This window comes from Mixophyes fleayi, chromosome 4 (genome assembly GCF_038048845.1).
Source record: "Mixophyes fleayi isolate aMixFle1 chromosome 4, aMixFle1.hap1, whole genome shotgun sequence".
In the NCBI taxonomy this organism is placed as follows: Eukaryota; Metazoa; Chordata; class Amphibia; order Anura; family Limnodynastidae; genus Mixophyes; species Mixophyes fleayi.
The window spans coordinates 337,597,157-337,619,265 of record NC_134405.1 but is presented as its reverse complement, the minus strand read 5'-3'; the positions used below and the strand labels follow the sequence as shown (position 1 = coordinate 337,619,265).

The 22,109-nt window shown below is 44.1% G+C and overlaps 1 protein-coding gene and 1 long non-coding RNA gene across 2 annotated transcripts in view; one reads left to right on the top strand and one right to left on the bottom strand.

The window, feature by feature from the left end:
* Window positions 1-19,828, bottom strand: part of LOC142153204 (uncharacterized) — a 34,784-nt gene extending 14,956 nt beyond the window's left edge. The window contains exon 1 of the long non-coding RNA XR_012691455.1: window positions 19,667-19,828. This is a non-coding gene — a long non-coding RNA (uncharacterized LOC142153204). The remainder of the gene's footprint in view (window positions 1-19,666) is intronic.
* LOC142149605 (RAD9, HUS1, RAD1-interacting nuclear orphan protein 1-like) lies at window positions 2,689-3,968 on the top strand. The gene is made up of 2 exons (XM_075204928.1): window positions 2,689-2,788; window positions 3,352-3,968. The coding sequence occupies exons 1-2, from the start codon at window positions 2,689-2,691 to the stop codon at window positions 3,966-3,968; spliced, it is 717 nt and encodes a 238-aa protein (XP_075061029.1).
* Window positions 19,829-22,109: the final 2,281 nt, after the last annotated feature.

Genomic DNA, 22,109 nt, shown 5'->3' with positions numbered 1-22,109 from the left:
AATGATGACTGCACGTGCATCTTTGCAGATGACCATGGTTAACAGAGGAAGAACAATGATTTCACGTACCACCCTCTTTTTAAAGCTTGCAGTCTGTTATTCTAACTCAATCGCCTGACAGAGTGATCCCCAGCCTTGTCCTCGTCAACACTCTCACCTGTGTTAACCAGAGAATCACTGACCTGATGTCAGCTGGTCCTTTTGTGGCAGGGCTGAAATGCAGTGGAAATCTTGTTTACGGGATAAAGTTCATTGTCATGGCAAAGAGGGACTTTGAAATTAATTGCAATTCATCTGATCACTCTTCATGACATTCTAGAGTATATGTAAATTGTCATCACAAAAACTGAGGTAGCAGACTTTGTGAAAAATAATATTTGTGTCATTCTCAAAACTTTTGGTCATGACTCTAGTATGTAGAGGTGAATTTGTTTAAAACGGACAAATGAGGTGACATATCTTATACGTTTCAGAATGTGACACTAATCCTCCACAAGCATGCCAACATGGGATTCCCATTTAAAGGGTAATAAACTGTTAATGACATAATAATAGTTGAGTTCCGTATATACCGTGGAGATGACTTTGCGTCTACTTATGTTTTTCAGAAGTGTTGTAATGGGAGAAACAAAGTGTGGGAGGGGAGCCATCAAATTGTGACTGAATGGCATGCATGAGCTGCATGTAACGGTAGAATGCAGTATGGGGAAAGTTAAAGTCTCTCTAAAGTTGAGCAAAAGATTTAAATATATCCGAGTCATAGAGATGGCCCAATGCAGACACCCCGAGTTGGTGCCAAAAGTAGTCATTCCTTAGTTTATTTAGTTCAGGTAGCGCAGTATTATGCCAGATCGTAGTGTCTGCATCAAAGCCCTCCCCACCAAGGAGTTTGTGAGCCATGTTCCACACCTAAATTTACTGGTTAACAATAGGAGGATCAAAACTAAATGACCGACCCATCAAAAGTGTGAGGATACCGGGATTGGAACCAAAGCTTACTAGATACCCGGTTCTCTAGGTTCACAGGCCACACAGGTAAGAAAACAGGAAATAAATAATAATCCCTTTTATTAAACAAAGTGCATGCACTTAGTAAAATACAACAGTGCTCCCCAAGGAGAAACTTGTTCCCCCACCAAATATATCAAGTGTTAGAAAATCACCAGTGCAAGTAAAAACTCCCCAACAGTCCCCAGTAGGTTACCTCCAAGCACAGAGTCCTAGCAGGCCCAAACTCCTGGTAATAGAATCCACAGCTGACAATCCAAGTGGGCCAGGGTTTCTGATCCGTGAAGTAGGTCGGTGTATCTTGCTGATCCCAGCCACTCGGCCAACTCTCTACCAGCTTAGTGGGACCCTGGGTATTAGTCTCCCTACCGATGTAGGCTCACCAATTCCCCATAATCTGCGAGTGTCTCCCGATAGAGTGTTAACAGAATCGGTCCTAGAGGTACACTGTCCGATCTGTGTAAAGAAGCTTCTGTTTCAAGCATTCCTTTGTGGCCCTGAGAGAATACGGTTACTCTCAATCAGTCCAACTCCTCACTCTCTCAAGATTCTCCAACAACAACCCCCTCCCCACACAGCTCTTTTTTGTCCCTTCTCACAAGACCTCTCATCCTGGCCACCTCCCTGAATCAACCCCCCACTCATTGTCCTCTTGTGATTGGTGGTGTGAAGCGTTTGGGTGGTAACAGGGGTGGAGGTAGAGCATGACATCAGTGGTCTCCCACCTGCAGTGATGGTGCCATTCAGACTGTGTTGAAGAGTTGCTAGAATAATAGCAAACAGGGAGAGTCCACCTCCTGATTTTAGATAAGGTCCTGACCCTCCTCTTTTTAAACCCTTCCACTCTTTTTTGATATCACAGGGTCCACAGCTGTTTCACACTTCCTGTAAGCTGCCTCCCCCCTCCTTTTCCGGACACCACAGCAATAACAGATCTGGCCACCGAGTGGCATTTAATAACAGAGTGGGCCACAGTTGTTCAGTTGGCCCACTGAGGACAGACCGGGTTGGCACAATATTCCCAATATAAGGCCCGGGTCTGTCACAAGGAGCACCTGCAGTGGTGTAAACGGGGGCCCCGCCCACTCACCAAGGAAACCCATCAAAGCGCTGTTGCTACAGACATTCAACCACCCAAGTAGATGCGGTGATTGAGCCGCCAGATAATAGAGCATAAGATTGGGTAGTGCAAGGTCTCCCGCAGATTTGGATTTACAAAGAGTGCTTAATTTTATCCTGGCTCACCTGTCACCCCAGATGAATGAGGAGAGAAAGGAGTTAATGAGCTCGAATACACGGTCGGGGATGTAGACAGGTGAATGCTGTAATGCGTAAAGATGTTTGGGTTGTATAATCATCTTAAACAAATTGATTCTAGCAGTCATAGTCAATGGGAGCCGTTTCCATGTATGGGATCTAAGTTTAAAGTAGTCAGTGATGGGGTCAATATTCAATTTGACATAATCTGTTGATTTAGGGGAAATCCATATACCAAGGTACCTGAAACGCAGCGTCCATTTGAGGGAGAGATCAGAGGAGGGCAGGGAAGGGAGAGTGACCTGAACTGGAAACATATTGGACTTATCCCAGTTAATTTTAAGCCCAGAGTAATGGGCGAAATTGTCAACTGTCCCTAAGAGGTTGTTCAGGAACACATCTGCATCTGACAGAAACAATAACATGTCGTCCGAGTATAAAGCTATAGTATCTGTGGCCCCACCAGCGGCGAGGCCCCGTATTCCAGCATGGGAAAGGATCAAACAAGCCAATGGTTTGATGGGTAACGCAAACTGTGACGGGGATATTGAGCAGCCCTGACTGGTGTTTCGAGTTCTTTTAACATGGTACTAGATTTCTGGATCACTAGGTGCAGTGGAATTTTTCTGGTGCAGAAAAGGAAATAGAAAAAATACTCTGAAGCCCTTTCCCAGGAAACAAAATTGCTGCTGTTGCTAAGAAGCTAGTAATGTGCTACTGAATACTGAACACCGCCCTGTTCTATCCCTTACTCTAGTCATAGAATCCATGTATTATATCCTAGATGTAGCTGTGCACCTGAGGTGGCACCAAGTGCTTGTCGCTGCATGTACTGAATAAGTAGGGAAGGTTAGAAGCAGAAGGTGCTCTGTAATACTCATTGTACCTTTAGGGAGCACCATGTGGAGAATTTGGCTTCTTCACTGCATTGAGTGAAGTGGGAATCGCATAGGAAACGGCTAATTGTAGGAATTACATGAATGTCGGGAAACTAAACCTGCTTTTCAACACATACAGACGTCACAGTAGATGTGCTGTGTTCTTTATGCCTTTTTACTGTTGTTTAATCCAATTGTTTGTCGCCAGCATTAACCATTACTACTGGTCTCTCTATCATACAGGTGTCCCCGCAGTTAGATCCAACGGTAGAGCTGAACTTCCCGGCAAGTCGGCGCTTCCGGAACACCTCTAACAACAGCACCGTACAGAGCCGCACTGGGGACGTTAGTCAGAGTCGCCTGAGGGCGCCGGGGAGAAAACAGAGTGTCTGCAAATGTCCATCCTTATCATTTACTAGCCAAGAAACTGCCACGATAATACAAACTCAGTCGTTCTGTGCAAGGAGGCCGAAGCCAAACCTAATTCCCTCCGCCCCAGTGCCCAGGTCCCCTGTTCTGGATCTGTCAAGTAGTAAAGCTCTTAGTCCCCTAGATATACAGACTCCAGAAAGAAGCCCAACTCAGAGCAGGCTGCACCCATCTGGCATAGCTGGCATTCAGACACCAGTTTCCAAGGGGTGGGCAGAACCGTGTGATACACCCGACACATCGCTGGTAGACGGCCCAGGGCAGGTGCTGGCAGAGGACACCCCAGAGCATGAATACGGGGGGGTCCGCATCACATGGAGGAGACGGCAGGAACTCATGAAATACCTGAAATCACGAGGGAAGCTAAAGAGCATCGAGGTCCTGGTGAGACCATGAGACTATATATAGACTGAGATGAAACGTCTTATAAATCACCCCAATATGCTGGTTATGAGATGGAAACGTAGTCAATGTAACTACTTCTTATACTGAAATGATAAGTCCTATATTAAATTTATGAGTGCACTTAATGGACATTTCCTTGTAATATGGCTGTAATAATGTCTATACCTTTAATCGTCCAATAATAAGGATTCTGTACAAATAGCTTTGGCTGCAAATTATGATCCTATGAAAGACTATTAAAACTAGAGATGGGCGGGTCCGGTTCCCCGAGAACCGAACCCACCCGAACTTTGGCTATCCGAGTACCGAGCCGAGTAGCTCGGTACTCTCCCGTCCGCTCCGAATCGAAATCGAGGCCGAACGTCATCGTGACATCGTCGGATCTCGGGGCTCGGTTCTCGCAATACTTGAAGATTATAAATACCTGCCTCCACAGCAATCCATCGCCATTTGACAGAGGGAGAGAGCAGGGTGTAGTCACAGGCTGATTAGAGCAGGGACAGAGAATCCAATATTCTTCTTGCAATTGCTCTAACAAAAATCGCTAGAGAAGAGAGGAGGATAGAGGTTTATAAAAATTTTTTTGTATATTTGGCACTCCCCAGTGCTTTTGGGGTGTCCCCCATAATTGTGCATAAATATTTCTGGCTGTCAAAAGTCATATCTGTCAGCAGTATCTACCAAATAATTTTTAGCACTCCTCAGGGCTTTTGGGGTGTCTCCCATAATTGTGCATAAATATTTCTGGCTGTCAAAAGTCATATCTGTCAGCCGTATCTACCAAATAATTTTTACCACTACAAGTGCTTTGCGCTCAGAATGGATTCAAAGCAGTCCACATATGATCAGAATGAGCAACCAGGTTCTGTCACCAGTCCTGATGTTAGTGTTCCCAGTACGTCATCTGGCCAAGGCGATGTCAAACAACAGAGTGTTTCCAAATCAGTGCAAAAAACGAAAACCAAAAAAAAATTTACTGTGTTGAAGCGAAAAAGAAGTGTTACTGAGCAAAAGTTAAGTGCCAATAAAAAAAAAATTGCAAACATGCCATTCTACACACGCAGTGGCAAAGAGAGAATGAGGCCTTCACCTTTGGCTATTAGTGGCAAATCCCAAAAAGTTACCGAGCCTACAATTGGTGCACAACTACTGTTACGCGTCAAAGCCGAGCTGCAAGATAACAGTAAGGCATTAGAGGAGAATGTTTGCTCTGATTCACGAATGACAACAATCCCTGTGGAGAGTCCATCCAACAGTGGGATGTCTAATCGTGAGCATTCTTCTGATGTGTGCCTTAATAGCCCGAGTGTAGCCGGTGATACCCAAATTGAGGATGCCACATTGGAATTAGAAGAGGATGAGGGGGAGATTTGTGGAGGCGACGAGGGCACTAATGAGGATGTTGATGAGGATGAGGTTGTTTGTGTAAGTCCTGCACTAGTGGCAGCAGTTCTGGCACGTGACAAGAAAAAGGCCATTATCATGAATGGGCATAAAACAAAAAAATCCACTTCTTATGTGTGGAATTATTTCTACCCAAATCCAGACAACAATTGTATAGCCATTTGTAGTGTATCTCAAGCCACAGTCAGTCGAGGGAGGGACCTTAACCATCTTGGAACCTCGTCTATGTTACGCCATTTAACGAGAGTTCGTGGCAAAGTGTTGGGAAAAGCTGAAAGTTCTTCCCAAAAGAATATAAGCACTCCCTCATCAGCTAAGACCCTCCGCTCACCGACATTCCGACGGCTACAAAATACACCCACCACACCATCCTCATCAATATCCTCAGTAGCGCTCTGAGTTATTTCGGCATCCCACTTAAGGCTGGATGACTCCTGCACTATTATTGATTCCTCTGAAGAAAGCGTTAGTCCCACTGCTGCTGCTGTTGCTGCTGCTGGGGGTGAATCGTCATCCCAGAGGCAGGTCAAGAAAATGAGCAGTCCTACATTTCAGCAATTAACTGTGAAACAATCATTTGCGAGGGGAAACAAATATGACAGCAGTCACCGAGCGAATCACAGACGCCATGGCTGCAATGTTAGTGTTAGATCTGCGTCAAATCTTCACAATAAACGCAGCTGGTTTTTCACAGTTAATTGAGGTTTTGTGTCCGCGTTACAGAATTCCATTGCGACACCATTTCTCCCGTAAAGCAATTCCACAACTATACCAAAAAGTGTGTAAAAATGTAGAGATTGTGCTGAAAAATGCCATTCTGCCCACTGTCCACTTAACCACAGATATGTGGACAAGTGGAAGTGGCCAAACCAAAGACTATATGACTGTGACAGCCCACTGGGTTGGTCTTTCACCTTCTCCAGCAGGAACAGCAGCAGCATGTAGATCACTACGTAACATTTGTCACAGGCAGGCCACTCTTTGTATCACCGGCTTCACTAACAGGCATACGGCTGCAATTTTTTTCCGCAAACTGAGAGATGTGATTGATACATGGCTTATACCACTCGGACTCTCCCCAGGCAGGCCCGGCGCTCACATTAGGCAATGTTAGGCAGTTGCCTAGGGCGCCGGGCTCTGGAGGGCGCCTGTGGTCGAGGAGACTGATTATTAAAAAAAAAACAAAAAAAAACAATTATTCATTAGTTAATTTTAAGCGGGCGGCACGATCGCCCAGGGCGGATCGTCCGCCCGCAATATAGTGGTCCTACAGACTTAGGCGGTGCTGCACTGTAGCAGCACCGCATTTTCAAATGTGCCCGGCGCCTGGCAGCGTCGTGACGTCACGACGCTGCCAGTGTAGAGAGCCGACAGGAGTCCGGCAGAAGTAAAGAGAGAGGAAAGAAGCAAGAAACAAGAGGCGGAGAAGAGAATGGAAGAAAAGTGAAGGTGAGTACAGAAAAGGGGGAGGGGTAGTGAAAGTATGCAACAGTGAAACGGAGGGGAGGGTGAGAGAAGTATGCTGCAGAGAAACGGAGGGGAGGGTGAGAGAAGTATGCTGCAGAGAACCGGAGGGGAGGGTGAGAGAAGTATGCTGCAGAGAAACGGAGGGGAGGGTGAGAGAAGTATGCTGCAGAGAACCGAGGGGAGGGGGGGCAGTGGATGCTACAGCAAAAGGGGGAAAAGGGAGAATGAATTCTACATAAAATGTGTGTGGTGGAGAATGGATGCTACATAAAATGTGTGTGGTGGGGGGAGAATGGATGCTACATAAAATGTGTGTGGTGGGGGGAGAATGGATACTACATAAAATGTGTGTGGGGGAGAATGGATGCTACAGAAAGTGTGTGTGTGGGGGATAATGGATGCTACAGAAAGTGTGTGTGGGGGGGATAATGGATGCTACAGATAATGGCGGGAGAATGGATGCTACAGAAAATGTGTGAGTGGGGGGAGAATGGATGCTACATAAAATGTGTGTGGTGGGGGGAGAATGGATACTACATAAAATGTGTGTGAGCGAGAATGGATGCTACAGATAATGGCGGGAGAATGGATGCTACAGAAAATGTGTGTGTGGGGGGAGAATGGATGCTACAGAAAATGTGTGTGTGGGGGGAGAATGGATGCTACAGAAAATGTGGGGGGAGATGGATGCTACATAAATTGTGTGTGGTGGGGGGAGAATGGATACTACATAAAATGTGTGTGGGGGAGAATGGATGCTACATAAATTGTGTGTGTGGGGGGGATAATGGATGCTACAGATAATGGCGGGAGAATGGATGCTACAGAAAATGAGTGTGTGGGGGGAGAATGGATGCTACAGAAAATGTGGGGGGAGATGGATGCTACATAAATTGTGTGTGGTGGGGGGAGAATGGATACTACATAAAATGTGTGTGGGGGAGAATGGATGCTACAGAAAGTGTGTGTGGGGGGGATAATGGATGCTACAGAAAGTGTGTGTGGGGGGGATAATGGATGCTACAGATAATGGCGGGAGAATGGATGCTACAGAAAATGTGTGAGTGGGGGGAGAATGGATGCTACAGAAAATGTGGGGGGAGATGGATGCTACATAAAATGTGTGTGGTGGGGGGAGAATGGATGCTACATAAAATGTGTGTGGTGGGGGGGAGAATGGATACTACATAAAATGTGTGTGGGGGAGAATGGATGCTACAGAAAGTGTGTGTGGGGGGGATAATGGATGCTACAGATAATGGCGGGAGAATGGATGCTACAGAAAATGTGTGTGTGGGGGGAGAATGGATGCTACAGAAAATGTGTGTGTGGGGGGAGAATGGATGCTACAGAAAATGTGTGTGTGGGGGGAGAATGGATGCTACAGAAAATGTGGGGGAGATGGATGTTACATAAAATAGGTGTGGTGGGGGAGAATGGATGCTACATAAAATGTGTGTGGGGGAGAATGGATGCTACAGAAAGTGTGTGTGGGGGGGATAATGGATGCTACAGAAAGTGTGTGTGGGGGGGATAATGGATGCTACAGATAATGACGGGAGAATGGATGCTACAGAAAATGTGTGAGTGGGGGGAGAATAGATGCTACAGAAAATGTGGGGGGAGATGGATGCTACAGAAAATTGGGGAGGAGGCTGGAGAAAATGGGGAGACCGGGGATTACACTTATAAATGTCCTTAAGTTAGAGACTATGGAGTCTATGTACTAAAATAGTGCCGTGACAAATTGCAGCGATGCAAGGGCATATGTGACATATGTGAGAACAGCTAGTGGGCAGATGGGCATGTGTGAGTGAAGTTGGTGGGCAGCGGGGTACATGTCAGTCTGTAACAGGTGAGTGGTGTAAAGTTTTCTTTTTTTTGTTTGTTTTGTTCTGAAATCTAACATATGGAACCTCCCCTCTAGATATCCTGTGTTTGCTCCTGGGCAGCAGTGAAGCCTGGACAGCATTCTGCATCAGACATCTGGACTGCATTGTAGCCAGCCAAGAGGAGGTAAGAGTTATTATTTTTATTTAAAAAATTTCAAGTGTGTTAGGGGCTGTGAGATAAAAAAAAATATTTTTATTTGGGGGAGGGGGAGGGGGGGGGGGGCAACAAGCTTAAGCTTTGCCTAGGGCGCCGAGCAACCTTGCACCGGCCCTGTCCCCAGGGTATGTCATTTCTGATAACGCCAACAATATAGTGCGAGCATTACAGCTGGGTGATTTCCAACATATTCCCTGTTTTGCTCACACCATCAACTTGGTGGTGCAGAGCTTCCTACGAAATAACCGTGAGGTGCAGGAGATGCTTTCGGTGGCCCGTAAAATTTCAGGCCATTTCAGGCATTCAGCCACAGCATGTAGGAGATTACAGCAGCTCCAAGAGCAGTTTAACTTGCCCTGCCACCAACTTAAGCAAGAGGTGGTAACTCGGTGGAATTCCACCCTGTACATGCTGCAGAGGATGGAGGAACAGCGCAAAGCCATCCAAGCATATTGCACAAGTCATGACATTGGGAAAGGAGAAGGGATATATTTCACTCTTGCACAGTGGGGAATCCTTTCAGTGCTGTGCAAGGTGCTGAAACCATTTGAAGTTGTGACGTGGGAGGTGAGTGCAGACTCTGCTAGTTTGAGCCAAGTCATTCCTTTAATTAGACTATTGGAAAAGCAGCTTGAGAAAATGAAGGAGGAGCTGAAAGCAAGCAATTCAGCAAAGTATGTTGGCCTTGTCGATCAAGTACTTAATTCGCTTCACAATGATCCTCGAGTTATTAAGATCTTGAACTCGGATCAGTATGTTTTGGCCACTGTGCTTGATCCAAGGTTTAAAACCTACATTGAGTCTTTACTTGTAAATAAGCGAGATGTGAACTTTTGCAAGGAGCTATTGCTCAGCAAGTTGGCCGCTGAACTGGGCCTCGGCTTGACGACGTGTCCTCCTTCACTTTCTCAAGCTGCTGCTGCTCGTAAAAAATTTAGTTTCCCAAAAAGAAGCAGGAAAGACGCAGGGGGCAGACCAGAACAATTTAACATCTGGGCTGGTTTGAAGGATTTTTCCAAAAAATGTGTCACTTTGCCCATAACTCCATCCAATACGAGTATAAACATGCATAGGATGGTGGAAGATTACTTTCAAGAGGTAGTTGATATGGAAATGTCAGACAGTCCCTTTCCTTACTGGGAGGAAAAGAAGGCCATTTGGAAACCCATGTACAAACTTGCTTTGCAATACCTAAGCTGCCCACCCTCCAGTGTGTACTCTGAACGAGTGTTCAGCACAGCAGGGAACTTAGTCAGTGATCGCCGTAGAAGGTTACTTCCCAAAAATGTGGAGAAAATGATGTTTATAAAAATGAACTACATCTTCCACGAGGAAGGCCTTCACCATCCAAGACATCCAAGCACTGACTGTTCTCTAATGGCGGATTCAAGCGGCGATGAATTGATAGTCTGTGATGATGACATACACACTGATGAGGGTGAGGATGAAGCTGAAGATGATGACGATAACATCTTTTTAAAATTTCTATGTAAGTGTAGGGTGCAATCTATCCCCAAAGAGGAAAGTGACGTACCGTCTTGAAAGGCTGCTGTTTGGGCAATTTATCCTTAAGGGTAGTGTGTCATAGACAGAGTGATTCCAAACTGCCTTTGTCCATTTCTCTTAATATTGTACAGTCTATAACAGTTGAATTTTTTTGTATTTTCAACAAGTGGAGGGGAGCTTATAGAGCCAGAAACCAAACTGGCTTTGTCCATTTCAATTAATATTGTACAGTCTATAACGGCTGAATTTTTTGTTTTTTTAAACAAGTGGAGGGGGGCCTATAGAGACAGAAAGCAAACTGCCCTTTTCCCTATCTTTACATATTTAACTATAAGTGTAGGGTGTAATATACACCCAAAGACGATGGCTGCATTGCCAATATGCATAGATGGAGAGGAAGACAATCTGTTTTGTGTGTAGAATAAATGAAGGGCTACCAACGAAGAATTAAACTGTTTTTTGGATGATTTATTACCTCTACAATTAGATTACTTATCTCTAAAACTGTTGGAGCACTAAATTGGGTTATTTTAGGCCCAAAAACATTGATTTTCCAACAAAATAGCAAAACAAAACCAAACAAAACCAAAACCAAAACACGCAATGGCGGTTTTGCAAAACCAAAACCAAAACACGACGGTAATCCAGATCCAAAACCGAATCCAAAACCAAAACACGGGGGTCAGTGACCATCTCTAATTAAAACATTCACAACTATATATACATAGTGGGTGTATAAGTGTGATTATAGATAGGGATGAGCGCACTCGGATTTATGAAATCCGAGCCCACCCGAACGTTGCCGATCCGAGTCGGATCCGAAACAGATCCGGGTATTGGCGCCAAATTCAAATCTGAAACTGAGGCTCTGACTCATAATCCCGTTGTGGGATCTCGCGATACTCGGATCCTATAAATTCCCCGCTAATCGCCGCCATCTTCACTCGGGCATTGATCAGGGTAGAGGGAGGGTGTGTTAGGTGGTCCTCTGTCCTGGTAGATCTCGTGCTGTGCTGTTTAGTTCTGTGCTGTGCTGTTTAGTTCTGTACTGTGCTGTGCTGTGCTGTGCTGTGCTGTGCTGTGCTGTGTTCTGCAGTATCAGTCCAGTGGTGCTGTGTGCTGTGCTCTGTCCTTCTGAGGTCAGTGGTGCTGCTGGGTCCAGTGCTGTGTCCTGTTCAGTCCAGTGGTGCTGTGTCCTGTGCTCTGTGCTTCTAAGGGCATAGTTATTTCCCCAATATTCCCCTGTGTTTAAAAAAATAAAAAAAAGTTATTTAAAAAAATACCAAAAACTAATTTAATTTTTTTTAATTACCACAAAATTTGCACAACCAATCCTGCAGTATAAGCCCATTGGTACTGCAATATTACCAAGTTCACACATTCAGCAGTAAAAGTCCAGTGGTACTGCAATATTACAAAGTTTACACATTCTGCAGTATCAGTCCAGTGGTGCTGTGTCCTGTGCTCTGTCCTGCTGAGTTCCGTAGTGCTGCTGGGTCCTGTGCCGTGTCCTGTTCAGTCCAGTGGTGCTGTGTCCTGTGCTCTGTGCTTCTAAGGGCATAGTTATTTCCCCATTATTCCCAAGTTTTTAAAAAATAAAAAAAAAGTAAAAAAAAAATTACAATTAAAAATTAAAAAAAATATATATATAATTATAACCAAATTTGCAAAACCAATCCAGCAGTATAAGTCCATTGGTACTGCAATATTACAAAGTTCACACATTCTGCAGTATCAGTCCAGTGGTGCTGTGTCCTGTGCTCTGTCCTGCTGAGTTCCGTAGTGCTGCTGGGTCCTGTGCCGTGTCCTGTTCAGTCCAGTGGTGCTGTGTCCTGTGCTCTGTGCTTCTAAGGGCATAGTTATTTCCCCATTATTCCCAAGTTTTTAAAAAATAAAAAAAAAGTAAAAAAAAAATAAATTTTTTTAAAAAAAAAAAAAATATATAATAATTATAACCAAATTTGCAAAACCAATCCAGCAGTATAAGTCCATTGGTACTGCAATATTACAAAGTTCACACATTCTGCAGTATCAGTCCAGTGGTGCTGTGTCCTGTGCTCTGTCCTGCTGAGTTCCGTAGTGCTGCTGGGTCCTGTGCCGTGTCCTGTTCAGTCCAGTGGTGCTGTGTCCTGTGCTCTGTGCTTCTAAGGGCATAGTTATTTCCCCATTATTCCCAAGTTTTTAAAAAATAAAAAAAAAGTAAAAAAAAAATTACAATTAAAAATTAAAAAAAAAAATATATATAATTATAACCAAATTTGCAAAACCAATCCAGCAGTATAAGTCCATTGGTACTGCAATATTACCAAGTTCACACATTCTGCAGTATCTTGTGCTACATATAATGGAGACCAAAAATTTGGAGGATAAAGTAGGGAAAGATCAAGACCCACTTCCTCCTAATGCTGAAGCTGCTGCCACTAGTCATGACATAGACGATGAAATGCCATCAACGTCGTCTTCCAAGCCCGATGCCCAATCTCGTAGTACCGGGCATGTAAAATCCAAAAAGCCCAAGTTAAGAAAAAGTAGCAAAAAGAGAAACTTTAAATCATCTGAGGAGAAACGTAAAGTTGCCAATATGCCATTTACGACACGGAGTGGCAAGGAACGGCTTAGGCCCTGGCCCGTGTTCATGACTAGTGGTTCAGCTTCACCCACGGATCTTAGCCCTCCTCCTCCTCCCCCCCCTACAAAAAATTGAAGAGAGTTATGCTGTCAGCAACAAAACAGCAAACAACTCTGCCTTCTAAAGAGAAATTATCACAAATCCACAAGGCGAGTCCAAGGATGTTGGTGGTTGTCAAGCCTGACCTTCCCATCACTGTACGGGAAGAGGTGGCTCGGGAGGAGGCTATTGATGATGTAGCTGGCGCTGTGGAGGAACTTGATGATGAGGATGGTGATGTGGTTATTGTAAATGAGGCACCAGGGGGGGAAACAGCTGATGTCCATGGGATGAAAAAGCCCATCGTCATGCCTGGTCAGAAGACCAAAAAATGCACCTCTTCGGTCTGGAGTTATTTTTATCCAAACCCAGACAACCAATGTATGGCCATATGTAGCTTATGTAAAGCTCAAATAAGCAGGGGTAAGGATCTTGCCCACCTAGGAACATCCTCCCTTATACGTCACCTGAATAACCTTCATAGTTCAGTGGTTAGTTCAGGAACTGGGGCTAGGACCCTCATCGGTACAGGGACACCTAAATCCCGTGGTCCAGTTGGATACACACCAGCAACACCCTCCTCGTCAACTTCCTCCACAATCTCCATCAGATTCAGTCCTGCAGCCCAAGTCAGCAGCCAGACTGAGTCCTCCTCAATACGGGATTCATCCGAGGAATCCTGCAGCGGTACGCCTACTACTGCCACTGCTGCTGTTGCTGCTGTTAGTCGGTCATCTTCCCAGAGGGGAAGTCGTAAGACCGCTAAGTCTTTCACAAAACAATTGACCGTCCAACAGTCGTTTGCCATGACCACAAAATACTATAGTAGTCACCCTATTGCAAAGCGTATAACTGCGGCTGTAACTGCAATGTTGGTGTTAGACGTGCGCCCGGTGTCCGCCATCAGTGGAGTGGGATTTAGAGGGTTGATGGAGGTATTGTGTCCCCGGTACCAAATCCCGTCGAGATTCCACTTCACTAGGCAGGCGATACCAAAAATGTACAGAGAAGTACGATCAAGTGTCCTCAGTGCTCTAAAAAATGCGGTTGTACCCACTGTCCACTTAACCACGGACATGTGGACAAGTGGTTCTGGGCAAACGAAGGACTATATGACTGTGACAGCCCACTGGGTAGATGCATCCCCTTCCGCAGCAACAGCAACAGCTGCATCAGTAGCAGCAACTACAAAATGGCGGCTCGTGCAAAGGCAGGCAACATTGTGTATTACAGGCTTTAATAAGAGGCACAACGCTGACAACATATTAGAGAAAATGAGGGAAATTATCTCCCAGTGGCTTACCCCACTTAGACTCTCATGGGGATTTGTGGTGTCAGACAATGCCAGTAACATTGTGCGGGCATTAAATATGGGCAATTTCCAGCACGTCCCATGTTTTGCCCACACCATTATTTTGGTGGTGCAGCATTACCTCAAGAGTGACAGGGGTGTGCAGGAGATGCTTGCGGTGGCGCGCAAAATTGCTGGACACTTTCGGCATTCAGCCAGTGCCTACCGCAGACTAGAGGCACATCAAAAAAGCATGAACCTGCCCTGCCATCACCTCAAACAAGAGGTTGTGATGCGCTGGAACTCCACCCTCTATATGCTGCAGAGGATGGAGGAGCAGCAAAAGGCCATTCAGGCCTACACAGCCACCTACGACATAGGCAAAGGAGTGGGGATGCGCCTCAGTCAAGCGCAGTGGAGACTGATTTCCGTGTTGTGCAAGGTTCTGCAGCCATTTGAACTTGCCACACGAGAAGTCAGTTCCGACACTGCCAGCTTGAGTCAGGTCATTCCCCTGATCAGGCTGTTGCAGAAGCAGCTGGAGAAAGTGAGGGAGGAGCTGGTAAGCCATTGCGATTACACCAAGCATGTAGCTCTTGTGGATGTAGCCCTTCGTACGCTTTGCCAGGATCCGAGGGTGGTCACTCTTTTAAAGTCAGAGGAATACATTCTGGCCACCGTGCTCGATCCTCGGTTTAAAGCGTATGTTGTGTCTCTGTTTCCGGCGGACACAAGTCTACAGCGGTGCAAAGACCTGCTGGTCAGGAGATTGTCCTCTGAAGAGGACCGTGACATGCCAACAGCTCCACCCTCATTTTCTTCCACATCTATGGCTGCGAGGAAAAAGCTCAGTTTTCCCAAAAGAGGCACTGGCGGGGATGCTGATAACATCTGGTCCGGACTGAAGGACCTGCCAACCATTGCAGACATGTCTACTCTCGCTGCATTGGATGCTGTCACAATAGAAAAAATTGTGGATGATTACTTTGCTGACACCATCCAAGTAGACATGTCAGACAGTCCAGATTGTTACTGGCAGGAAAAAAAGGCAGTTTGGAAGCCCCTGTACAAACTGGCTCTATTTTACCTGAGTTGTCCCCCCTCCAGTGTGTACTCGGAAAGAGTTTTTAGTGCAGCGGGGAACCTGGTCAGTGAGCGGCGAAGGAGGTTGCTTCCTCACAACGTTGAAAAAAATGATGTTTATAAAAATGAATAATCAATTCCTCAATGAAGTACAGCACTGCCCTCCAGATACTACAGAGGGACCTGTGGTTGTGGAGTCCAGCGGGGACGAATTGATAATGTGTGATGAGGAGGAAGTTATCACTGTAGGGGGAGAGGAATCAGAGGTTGAGGATGAGGACGACATCTTGCCTCAGTAGAGCCTGTTTAGTCTGTACAGGGAGAGATGAATAGCTTTTTTGGTGTGGGGGCCCAAACAAACCAATCATTTCAGCCAAAGTTGTTTGGTAGGCCCTGTCGCTGAAATGATTGGTTTGTTAAAGTGTGCATGTCCACTCCTATTTCAACAACATAAGGGTGGGTGTGAGGGCCCAAGGACAATTCCATCTTGGACCTTTTTTTTTTGCATTATATGACCAATCAACAGTCGTTTGCCATGTTCAAAAACTAAAACCAAATTTAAAAAAATTCAAGAAATTAAACCAAAAGTAAAATGCCGTGTCATAATTTAAAACAAGAGGTATTGACGTGCTCTAAAACTACTGTATTGTTGTTTATATTTTATAAACACTACACTTGAAAGCTTGAGTCTTTCAATAAAAAAGTAACTGTCCATTGCACGAATATTTGCAACAGGGACAATTTTAGGGTTAAGAAAGTCAACTAATAACACTTCGATGCTGTCTGTCTTTATAAACACTACACTTGGAAGTTGGAGGAGGTATTGTGGCCCCGGCACCAAATTTACTACTGGGGCCACTCCACTGTGCAGTCCATATTTAGGTGTATCAGATATTAAACAACGGTGACAGTTGATGCCCAATTTTTTAATTATATTGTGGCCTCGGTACCAAATTGTGTACCGGGGCCACCACACTACGCAGTCCAGATACTTGTTTGGTGGAATTCAGACCAGTTGAGGGTTTTATTATTATATTGTGGGGACCACTCTATCTATACCACACTACAACTCTATACCACTCTATTTCATACTTTAATTCTATTTCATACTTTAATTCTATTTCATACTTTAATTCTATTACTAATTACCATAAAGAGGAACTGTCGCTTCTATTTAATACTTTAATTCTATTAGTAGTTACCATAAAGAGGAACAAAATAAACCAATTTTGCCAAAAGTATAATATGACTTAGACTTACAAACACTACACTTGAAAGATGGTGCCTTTAAATGAAAAAGTCAGTCTTCATTGCACGACTATGTGCAACAGGGACAGTTTTTGGGTTTACAAAGTCAACCAATAACACTTCGACCCTGTCTGTCTTTAACATACTTGATGGGATCTCAATGACGAATTGTCTGTACCATGTTTGGAGGAGGTATTGTGGCCCCGGTACCAAATTGGGTACCGGGGCCACTCCACTATGCAGTCCAGATAGAGGTGTATCAGATATTAAACAACGTTGACTGTTGATGCCCAATTTTCTAATTATATTGTGGCCTCGGTACCAAATTGTGTACCGGGGCCACCACACTACGCAGTCCATACCCTTTTTTGGTGGAATTCTGACACGTGGAGGGTTTTTTAATTATATTGTGGCCTCGGTACCAAATTGTGTACCGGGGCCACCACACTACGCAGTCAAGATAGATAGATGCGTATCATAGATAAAGTACATTCAGTGGTGTGGGGCAAATTGAAAAATATTCAAAATGCACTGACATTATCAAAAACAAGAGGTTGTCACACGCTAAAACTCCAACATGTATATGATGGAGAGGATGGAGGAGCAGCCGTATGTGTAGTGTAATGCAGACCTGTTGAAGGTTTTTTATATATTTTATTGTGGTGCCCAGTGCCCACTCCTCTAGGCAGTCCAGGTACATTTATTGGTGCGAATCATAAAAGTTCAGGGTTTTTAATATATATTGTGGTGACCCACTCCTTTACGCAGTCCAGGTACATTTATTGGTGCGATTCATAAAAGTTCAGGGTTTTTAATATATATTGTGGTGACCCACTCCTCTACGCAGTCCAGGTACATTTATTGGTGCGATTCATAAAAGTTCAGGGTTTTTAAGATATTGTGGTGACCCACTCCTCTACGCAGTCCAGGTACATTTATTGGTGCGAATCATAAAAGTTCAGGGTTTTTAATATATCTTGTGGTGACCCACTCCTCTACGCAGTCCAGGTACATTTATTGGTGCGATTCATAAAAGTTCAGGGTTTTTAAGATATTGTGGTGACCCACTCCTCTACGCAGTCCAGGTACATTTATTGGTGCGAATCATAAAAGTTCAGGGTTTTTAATATATATTGTGGTGACCCACTCCTCTACGCAGTCCAGGTACATTTATTGGTGCGATTCATAAAAGTTCAGGGTTTTTAAGATATTGTGGTGACCCACTCCTCTACGCAGTCCAGGTACATTTATTGGTGCGATTCATAAAAGTTCAGGGTTTTTAAGATATTGTGGTGACACACTCCTCTACGCAGTCCAGGTACATTTATTGGTGCGAATCATAAAAGTTCAGGGTTTTTAATATATCTTGTGGTGACCCACTCCTCTACGCAGTCCAGGTACATTTATTGGTGCGATTCATAAACGTTCTGGGTTTTTAAGATATTGTGGTGACCCACTCCTCTACGCAGTCCAGGTACATTTATTGGTGCGAATCATAAAAGTTCAGGGTTTTTAATCTATATTGTGGTGACCCACTCCTCTACGCAGTCCAGGTACATTTATTGGTGCGATTCATAAAAGTTCAGGGTTTTTAAGATATTGTGGTGACCCACTCCTCTACGCAGTCCAGGTACATTTATTGGTGCGAATCATAAAAGTTCAGGGTTTTTAATATATATTGTGGTGACCCACTCCTCTACGCAGTCCAGGTACATTTATTGGTGCGAATCATAAAAGTTCAGGGTTTTTAATATATCTTGTGGTGACCCACTCCTCTACGCAGTCCAGGTACATTTATTGGTGCGATTCATAAAAGTTCAGGGTTTTTAATATATATTGTGGTGACACACTCCTCTACGCAGTCCAGGTACATTTATTGGTGCGATTCATAAAAGTTCAGGGTTTTTAAGATATTGTGGTGACCCACTCCTCTACACAGTCCAGGTACATTTATTGGTGCGAATCATAAAAGTTCAGGGTTTTTAATATATATTGTGGTGACCCACTCCTCTACGCAGTCCAGGTACATTTATTGGTGCGATTCATAAAAGTTCAGGGTTTTTAATATATATTGTGGTGACCCACTCCTCTACGCAGTCCAGGTACATTTATTGGTGCGAATCATAAAAGTTCAGGGTTTTTAATATATATTGTGGTGACCCACTCCTCTACGCAGTCCAGGTACATTTATTGGTGCGATTCATAAAAGTTCAGGGTTTTTAATATATATTGTGGTGACCCACTCCTATACGCAGTCCAGGTACATTTATTGGTGCGAATCATAAAAGTTCAGGGTTTTTAATATATATTGTGGGACCCACTCCTCTACGCAGTCCAGAAAGATACCTTGTTGCAACGTTTTGGACTAATAACTATATTGTGAGGTGTTCAGAATACACTGTAAATTAGTGGAAATGCTTGTTATTGAATGTTATTGAGGTTAATAATAGCCTAGGAGTGAAAATAAGCCCAAAAACTTGATTTTTAAACTTTTTATGTTTTTTTCAAAAAAAATCCGAATCCAAAACCTGAAATCCGAACCGAGACCTTTCGTCAAGTGTTTTGCGAGACAAATCCGAACCCCAAAAATAACGAAAATCCGGATCCAATACACAAAACACGAGACCTCAAAAGTCGCCGGTGCACATCCCTAATTATAGAGTGCAGGTCCCTTGTGTGCACCCTGTTGTGTCACCAGATTTGGAAGATATAAGGTGCATATTATATCACGTCTGGACATTGATATGATGACAGAGCAGGGCCGACTAACTGCTCCATGGTTAATATGGCTGCTAGCTTGGGTCCTCCTGGCTGGATGACTGAAAAAGTTAGGTACATTCTCGGTTGAAATTAAGAGGTCCAAAGCACATAGAGAGGTTGGTGTCTGACAATAATTCCTAAGGGATGTCCATCTAATATATGCTTTCAGGCATTACCTAGGGCAACATATTTAGTAATATTTTTTGTGATTACCTTTTCAGTAGTCTTTTCATTCACGATGCCAGTGTCTCTCGGTGTTGGCAGTGCCCGTCACTCTGGCAACCCCACTGATTATTTCTCTCTTCTCATTGACAAAGTGATTCTGTGTCCCAGACACCCAGCTGCTTCCTGAGCACATGGAAATGTCCCCATGACTTGCTGGGGTCAGGGGTTTACTGGGTTTAGTAAGATCATCTCTCCCACAGCGCCCCTAGTGTTATTAAACAAGTTTACAGGCTTGGATGTCAATTATATTTTATGATATTACATGTTCATACTACACACCTGTCTGCTCTGCTTTGCCAAGGTAACAAAGCATTACATAATACAAAAGGTTCATTGGTCGGAGAGTTTGCCCTCGTCACCCAATCACATTGGTTTTGATACTGCTGTCTAAGCACAGAGCTGAATGTCACAGCTAGAGGGGACTGCTGTGTATGCTCCTCGTCTGGTTTGGTAACTTGCTGTGATCTACAATCAGCTATGTGTCATATTGCCTGGATTACATTCCCCTTTCTCTACAATCTCCACCTTCTCCCTCACATCAGGTATCACCTTGTGCAGTCTTTGTGGTATTATGTAGCTTTGTCAATCACCGCAATCTGCATTTATGTAAATGTTTATCTGATTTCTTTTTTTCCATACAAAAACCCCAGAAATTAGTTTACTCAACTGTGATACTGAAAGATATCCCTATCCATCTCCTATGACATGCCCCTGGCTAAAGTGAAGATAAATAAGTGATATAACACAGAGGACATATATAATACATTGTGGTGCTAGTGATACATATTTTATTTAGACCTTGGGCAGCAAAAGGGTTAATAAAGTCTGTGTCATGTGATGAATGGAGAATGCAGTCACAATGTAAGGACTCAGCGATTAGTGACTTCCATGTAAATATAATGATGGAAAGGTGTTTACTTATATATGTATGAGATTTCTGTTCTAGAAACCAGAAAAATAAATATATTGCTGCTGTTTGATCTCGTCACATACAGAGAAGTCTCTTCCCTCCCTTGTTACTACAAGTACGCAGCGGCTGGACAATGTAGAAGGATTAGTAAAAAGCACTGTCCAGCCGCCGCGTACCAACAATAGCGTTTCTTTTACTGACGTCATTCTGTCTGCCGTCCACTCGATCTGTGGAATTTCTTCCAAGTCAGCTTTTTCAACAGTCAGGGAGATAAACATGTCAGGAATGCCACTTTCGTCATCACGATGTTGGGGTAAGTAGTGTTGGTGTAAAGTATGTCAGAGAACTGACTACCACCGGTCCCTAATAACCTCAAACACTTTCTTCTTCCAATCCCTGGAGGTGATACCCACTCTGCCAGCTTTATTCAGCATCTTTAATGCAGCTGTCAAATAGCAGCTTCAGGGAAAAGCCTTAACCACCTTCATTAGAAGAAGGGATAAACAGAATTTTGTAAGTCTGTAATACAGAATATATGACTTTCATTATTAGAGAGACCTTGACATCATGTTGGTAAGCTTGGGGATCCTGAGACTCCTTCTAGCTTACATTAGATTAACTTTTACAAGACTTCCTCATAGGGAACCTTACTGAGAATCCATCCTGGATCCGCCACCTCATTTCACGAATAATTTTTTAGTAGATATGTGATCTCACCTCTTACCTCCTGCAAGTGTTTGTGTCACTGCGTCCCCCATTTTATCCCCACTCTCACCAGCAATGAGTGAAGACAGTAGGCCTCCCTGCCTCTATGCAGTCCGACATTAAATCAAAACAACTCATGTTTTATTATTAGTTCCCCTATCTTGTAACCGGCCCGACTGTAAAATAATTTTATTCACCTTTAATAAAAAGACCTATATCCCCCAAACAACCCCAACATTAATTGTAATCACATTTATTAAATAAACCTATTTTAAAAAAAATAGCAATCCTTTTTCCAAATCTCTGCCACACATTTAATTAATAGCGCCAAAACCACCCCAACATTAAATGAATCATCCCACCCTATATTAATAAGTCTGCACCAACCCACTATTAAATTGCCCCATCATCACCCCACAAACAAAATAACATCCATTAATTAGACACCACCTACCTCACACATTACATTTCCACAAGCCCCCTGTGCCATCACACACACATTACAGAGCCACAACCCCACTGTGCCATCACACACACTACATTTCCACAAGCCCCCTGTGCCATCACACACACACACTACATTGCCACAAGCCCCCTGTGCCATCACACACACACTACATTGCCACAAGCCCCCTGTGCCATCACACACACTACATTACCACAAGCCCCCTGTGCCATCACACACACTACATTGCCACAAGCCCCCTGTGCCATCACACACACTACATTGCCACAACCCCACTGTGCCATCACACACACACTACATTGCCACAAGCCCCCTGTGCCATCACACACACATTACATTGCCACAAGCCC